At 56.3% G+C, this 6,787-nt stretch overlaps 1 protein-coding gene across 2 annotated transcripts; it reads left to right on the plus strand.

Moving 5' to 3' along the window:
- The first annotated feature begins 341 nt into the window (after nt 1-341).
- CD14 (CD14 molecule) lies at nt 342-5,418 on the plus strand. Of its 2 annotated transcripts, none has more exons than XM_037398646.1 (2): nt 342-2,011; nt 2,994-5,418. In XM_037398646.1, exon 2 carries the CDS (start codon nt 3,004-3,006, stop codon nt 4,345-4,347), a length of 1,344 nt encoding a protein of 447 aa, XP_037254543.1. In that variant the 5' UTR covers nt 342-2,011; nt 2,994-3,003; the 3' UTR covers nt 4,348-5,418. The 2 variants fall into 2 exon arrangements, with proteins under 2 accessions (XP_037254543.1, XP_037254542.1); XM_037398645.1 differs by having other exon boundaries at nt 342-1,937.
- Nucleotides 5,419-6,787: the final 1,369 nt, after the last annotated feature.

The raw sequence follows: 6,787 nt of genomic DNA on the forward strand, positions 1-6,787 counted from the left end.
GGGCGGGGCGGCGGGCAGGGCCGGATCGCGGGGGCGGTGAGCAGCCCCCGGCAGCGAGGCCCGGGGCGTGCTGTGCCCCAGAGGGCCCGGCCGGCGTATCCGCCCGGGGAGCCTCGGGGCCGGTCCCCCCTGCTCGCAGCACAGGAGGAGCGGGACCAGCCCTCGGTGGGGCAGGGGCAGTGCCGGGCACCCCACGCCGCGCTGCCGCCGCAGCTGCAGGGGAGCGCGGCCGGGGCAGGCCGAGCTGCCGGCTGGGTGGCCGGAGCACACGGTGACACCCGCCGCGGGCACCGGCCCTGGCGCAGCGACACAAACCGGGCAGGGGACGAACCCAGAGCCAGCGGGCTGGCCTGCTTGTCTGTGGAAGCCGAAAAAGGCCAGAGACTCCCAGAAACGTCAAGACAACAGGTCTCGGTATCCTGGGATCTTCCATGGTGGCGATGAGAACAAGAAAGTCATCACCCGAAAGATCATTCCAAAACCACGTGGCTTTGAAGTGGGGTGCGGCTGGCTGAAGAGCTTGCTTCTCCACAGAAAGGCATTTTGGGGAACTTACTGGTGGTGGCCAGGAATGAACAATCAAAAGGCACCAGGCCCAGACAGGGCCACCGGCCTCATCAAAAGGAGTGGTGAGGAGAACTCGGAAAGCTGATTCCTCCACTGTACACACAGCAGCAGTTTTGTGTAACCCGAGGATGGAGGCGATGAATCACGGAATTGCTGAAACCCTCTGCACAAGGAATTGCTTAAGGAAAGGCAGCAAAGCAGTGCAGCATGCCACCTGAGACACCAGGAACAAGAAAATGAGCTGTAGTAGATGTAACGACCAGAAGGAGACCTTCCCTTCACCCAGCCTGGCAGCAGCGTGCCAGGGTGCGGGGGACAGGCAGCTCCAGCCCCAGCTGTTGTCACACTGATAGTGTCTCTCTGTGATGCTGCATTAACATCCACAAACTGGGAGTTGCATCTTCTAGCCATACAGTTACATTGCTTTTCTGAAACCCTCCCTGAAATTCAACACAGGCAGAGAAATCCCCAGGGAAGAAAAAAATCCCTGACAGATCTTTCCAAATGCCTGGTACTTTCCACTTGCTGACAAGGAGTGTTACTATTTTGGTGTAGGCACAGCCACCACCTGCCAAAGGAGCACAGGGCAAGTGATGTGAGTTCCTTGGCCAGGCAAACTAGCCAGCTTGCCAAGGAAGCTGACCTTGGGTGAAAAAGTGCCTTTTGCAGCTTTGAGCTTAGCACACACTGGATGGGAATTTGTCCTGTCCCCATCCTAAATGGGACACAGGCATCTTGGGGTGGTCTGGATACCAGTATGACAGTCTTGTACCCCTCTGCATTACTTCCTGCAGGGTGCTCAGCACGCAGTCAGCTCTGAGGCACAACAAACCCGGAGCATCTGGAAGCAAAGGTGTGTTTAGGCTGGTCCTGAGGGTGCATTTAGGGCCCTGTCTTACACTGTCTTACCTCATCCTTCCTAGGAAAGCGAGCAGCATTGCTACTTAGACCAAAATCCTTCCCAGCCTGCAGCCACAGGCAGCCGCAAGAGCCCTTGCTGCAGAGAAGCGAAGCAGAAGTGACTTGGGTGGTTGCTGCGTGGCATGCTGCTTCCTGTGGCACAGCCAGCCCCGTGCTGCTCGGGAAGTCACGCAGTGGGAGCAAGGCAGTGCCTGGGAGCCTGCCTCCAGGTCCCCACTAGCCCCGACCCCGTCGATCTAATAAGCAGAAGCAGGACGGGCTGCAGAAGCTCCAACGGCAGCTGTAAGACACCTGCAGGCACCGAGGTCTCCCCCAGCTGGAGGCAGGGGAGGATCAGGCGCAGGAGAGAGTTGAGCACTTGCATAGCCTTTGGCACCTAAGCCCTGGATTTGGCAGCAGCTAGAGGAAGCAGCTTTGGGGCGAGGAAACGTTTTGGTGTGAGCTGGCTGGTGAGTCACTGGACAAACGCACCCCTGCTTTGTGCTGCCACCCCCGGGAGAGGGACTTTCTGCAAGTGCTGGAGGTGAGCTTCTCCCTGGGAGCGTGGTGCAGCCCCGTGACGGTACAGAGAGGTAGGGAGACCTCTGTCCCCACAGGTTTCTGAGGTGAGGCCAGAAAGAGCTGTGGCTGATCAGGGCTACTGCTGGCAACAGACCTGCTCGAAGCAGGAGGCTGGGCTGTAGACCCCCAAAGACTCCTCACCGCTGCCCTGCCTGGGTGCTCGGGCAGAGTTGAGTCAGCACGTTCTTAGAAGCCTTTAATTTTTGCTTGCTGCTTTTTTGCAATCTGGTGATAGACTCTCCCATCAGCTGGACAGCAAAGCAGTACTTGGTGCTGACAGGAATGCTTACAGACCCTCAGAAATTATTTTCTACTGTCCCTTTGGAGGCTGGTAATGAATCATGTCACTGGCTGAGAAAAAGGAAAATATGAAGTCCTCTGTTGCCATTTCCTGTCCCAGATTACAGAGCAAGCTGCACAGAGAATCAGAGCTGTGGCTCTCACATCCTGTGGTCAGACGGATATATCAGGCTTACTGTCTGCAACTCAACATTTCTAGTTTCTCCTCATCTGTGGGATTTCCTGGTTGCTTAGGAGTGGGAGTCTGCAGCAAGGCAGCACCGGCAGGAAAGCGCAGAGCCCAGCGGCTGCTGCCTCAGGAGGAGCCACCCTGCCTTGCTGAAACCCTGCTTTTGGGGTGGGGAAACACCAGTGCCACCGGCTCTGTGCCGAGGAGCAGTGACAGGTGTAGCTCTGGGGTGTTTCACTGCTGATTTGGACTTTGTCCTGAGTCAGGGCTGAGTAGCCAGGCAGGTGCCGATGGTGTGCGTTGAACCCACACAAAGGGCAGCTGGACAGGAGGCATGAGGGCAGCACTGTGTCCCTGAGGGGTGGCTCTCCAGGGCTGAACCTGCCCAAACCAGCCCTCCAGCTGGCTAGATCTGAACGGTCCACTCAGCTTCCACAACAGTTCTGCCTTTCACCGTTGCTCTCCTCCTTTTTAGGTTGTTCACCATGAATGTGGCTGTTCTCCCTGTCCTGTGGCTGTGGCTGTTGGAGGCAGAAGGCAGGTGCTTCTTCAATCGCACTCAGGAGCACTGTGTGTGCTACAGCCTGTCCCAGGAAAGCCTAAGCAGCATCATCCGGTGCCTCCCAGCCTCTGTCGTGGAGTTTTACGGGGGAGAGCTGAAGACATATGTAGACTTCCCCATCAGAAACCTGGACCCCTCCGCCATTGACATGCTGGGCTCCCTTGTCATCAGGAAAATAATTGTTGGTGATCTCCTGGTGCCTGAGGTACTCCTTGCCCAAGTCCTGAGGTTCTTCTCCTACACCCAGGTGCAAGAACTGGTGTTTGAGAACTGCATTTTCGATGGGAGAGGCAACTGGGATAAAATGGATGGCCAGAACTTGCCCATATTGTCCCTGCACTTCCACAACGTGACATCTGCCCCACTGACAGGCCGTGAGCAGGACTTCTCTAGTCTGAGCAGCTGGCTGGAGACCCTACAGGAGCTGGCTGTCACTGGGTCCCATGTCACCAGCCTGCCCTGTGGCATCGGAAGGGTGTTCAGAGCTCTGCGGTACCTGAACATGGCACAAAACAGCCTTGGGGATGAGAGCTTGATGCCCGCCTTCTGTAAAGGGGCTTTCCCTCAGCTCCAGGTACTGAGTCTGCAACGCAATAACCTAACGTCCTACCATGGTGTGTGCAGAAGCATTCAACTGCTGCATGAGCTCCAGCATCTAGATCTCAGCCAGAACCAGCTCATGGCAGACCTGTCTGCCTCTTGTCAGTGGCCAGTGTCCCTCCAAATTTTTAACTTGTCCAACACTGGCTTGGATGAAGTCCTCACACCTCTGCCTCCCAGTCTAGAAGTGTTGGACATGAGCTGCAACCACCTCCATGCTGTAGACATCTCCCTCAGCTCCCTGAAGAAGCTATTCCTGAGCCAAAACATGCTGCAGGCTGCCCCCTCCATCAGGAATTGTCCCATGTTGGACACCCTCCACCTAGACAATAACTCGATTAGAGAGCTGCCGTGGGATGAGGTGAAGCTCTTGGGACAGCTGCGGGATGTGGCTGTGGCTAACAATCCCTACAACTGCTCATGCTCCGGGGCCGGGGGGCTCCAGGCACTGGTGAGCATGGGGCACCTTGGGCAGGGCTGGCCCCAGGACTACACGTGTCACTCCCCACCTCACTACCAGGGCAGGCTGGTGAAGGACGTGCAGGTCTCGGTGCTGCAGTGTAACAGTGCTGCAGTGATTGCCCCTGTATGCATTGCCCTTGCCCTGTTTGGTGTGGCTGGGGTCATCTGCTTGCTCAGATCCAGGCCCAGGCTCATCCGGCCCTGATGCAGAGTGTGAAGGGGACATGTGACCATTCCCACCAGGGCTTCCCCACAGGGGCTCAGCTCCAGGGGCTGCAAGGCCAGGAGTTCCATGGGAAGTCTCACAAGACCCCTCAAGTGCTGGTGGGGAGCTCTCTCAGACCCCTCAGCCCAGACTCCCCTGTGGTGCAGGACTGTCTCCCAGCATTATCCCACGGTGGATGTGGCTTTGCCCATCCAAGTTTTGGGGAAACCCCCAAGCAAAGCCCCTTGCCATACTCTGTCCCATGACTGCACCCTCCCAGAGGGTTTTTCCTTATGGCCATCCATGACTCCTCAAGCCTGAACACGCACCTATTGCCCCTGTGAATCATCTGCCCTGGACAGGAGGAGTTCAGCTCTATCATATTTGCACCACTGCAGGCAGCACTCAGATGCCCCAGGCCTGACTGGGGTCTGGTGGTCCCCATCCAGAGCACCCCGCAGCCTTGTATCCCTGTGCCCCCAAGCCCAGACACCCTTGCAGCCTCCACAGCCTCTCTGCTGACCCTCCACCTATCCTCACCTGGGGCCATGGGTGGGGAGGATGTCTGGTTTGCAAGGGTGTTTGCCTAACAGCTATTCAGCATAAGAGAACACCCACAAAAGACAGGAACAAGAATAAATGAAACACCCCCGTACACAAATGCTAATGAGCGGGAGGTAACAGAGGCAGCAACCAAGACCTGAGCTCTCAAGGCACTGGCGGATGAACTCCCCAAGTGTGACCTTGAAGAGGTTTAGCTAGAAACTTCTTAAGTGATAAGAAGAAAAGGTTTTTTTGCATTTCAGGTGATTCAGGAAATGTCTCATAGGAAAGAGAGCATTGATTATGTGATGCTGAGGGAGATCGGGGGCATGCAAACCTTACTGGGGAATGCTTACAGGAAGGATCAAAGGGAGGATCACAGTGGGTGGGTGGGGAAGGAACAAGCATGGGAAAACAGGGATGGGGGAGAAGGGGGCTGGTCATAGGTAGGCAATGCTTGCCTGGCCAAGCCCTGCACTTTGTCCCCATGGTCTGTCTTGCCTTCTCATTAAAATCTATTCCTGGGTATTTTCTGTGTCAGCTCACTCTCTGTTCTGTTTGTGCACGTGTACCTGTCACCCGAGAGCAAACACCGGCTGGGCTAGCTGGTGGATGAGAAACCAGAGTGTGGAAAGACCCAAGGCTGGAGCTGGAGAGTGGCTAAACAGGGCCCAGGGTCCAGCTGTGGGTCTGTGATGGCATTGGGGTCTGCCATGCGTTCGAGGGCACACGTGTGTGCACCTGCCTTTGGGCCAAGGCTGGGGCTGTGGGGCTGTGCCACCAGCCCACATCAGCCCTGACCAGCTAGAGAGGAGGGATGGGGCCGTGCTGCCTGTGTGCTTGTGCTCATGAGAGCACCGTTGGTGGTTAGACAGTGCTAGCAAAGGCGCTGCTCTGCTTGTGTTGACATGTGTGGACATGTGTACACCATGTGTCTGTATTTGCATCTTGGGAATTTGCGCTCAGCCGTGCTACTGGCTGGACCTGGGAAGAGGGAGCAGCAGCTGCTCTCTCCTGTCTAATAGATGAAGAAGGAGAAATCCCTGTCCCTCTGAATCATAGGATTTACTTTCCCTTAGCAGCACCCATGTGAAGCACAACCTCACCCCTTGCTCTGCTCCTGATGAAGCCCCCAGTGTGGCTTGCTCCATTTGCAATGACAACTCATGTCCAGCCTGGTGTCACCCTCGTGCCTGAAGACATTTGGGCAGGCAGGGGCTCAGGGAGGCAGGGGCAGCGTTATAATCTCATTCTATAGAGGGAATGGTGGCAGACAGAGGGACACGTGCATCTCCTCATTGTGCCTGGTCCTGTCCAAGTGCAAGGGGCAGGGGCTGTCCTGGCACCTCCTGTCTCCAACAGTCTGTGTTTCTACAGACCAGAGATCCTCAGCTTCAGGATTTCCTTTTGTGCTTTCTTGGTATGACTGATCAGTAGTAAATGTGATTCTGTGGTTTGTGGTTGCTTCTTGTGCATAGAAAACCTTTGTGATAGTCCGAGGTCCCTCATCTCCCATCCCCGCTTTGTAAAGATGTCCCTCTTGGAGCCAGGAGCATGCTAATGATGTGAGCAGGTCCAGGCACCCACCTGGCTCCCATGGTCCCACTAACTCCTTGGCCAGCAGGGCTCATCCTCTGGAACACGGTGCCTCCAGGCTGGGCCTGTCTCTGCCCGTCTCTGCCCACATGACTGTGCTCAACACCCATTAATAATACAGGGAAACAGGATCCTCCCGTGTAACCCCATCCCCTGCCCTGTCTGAAACAGCAGCTTAAGGGCTGCTGCTGCTGAGCTGGCCATGGATGCTGGAGAGGTGAGTGCCATCATGGGGGACGTCACAGGGTGGTTTGGAGGGATCTGTCCCTTGCCTCCAGTGCGGCATGGCTTTGCAATGCCC

This window comes from Falco rusticolus, chromosome 8 (genome assembly GCF_015220075.1).
Source record: "Falco rusticolus isolate bFalRus1 chromosome 8, bFalRus1.pri, whole genome shotgun sequence".
Taxonomy (NCBI): domain Eukaryota; kingdom Metazoa; phylum Chordata; class Aves; order Falconiformes; family Falconidae; genus Falco; species Falco rusticolus.

Bases quoted from the DNA above. Each gene is read 5' to 3' on its own strand.
- CD14 (XM_037398646.1), top strand. From the start codon at position 3,004: ATGAATGTGGCTGTTCTCCCTGTCCTGTGGCTGTGGCTGTTGGAGGCA.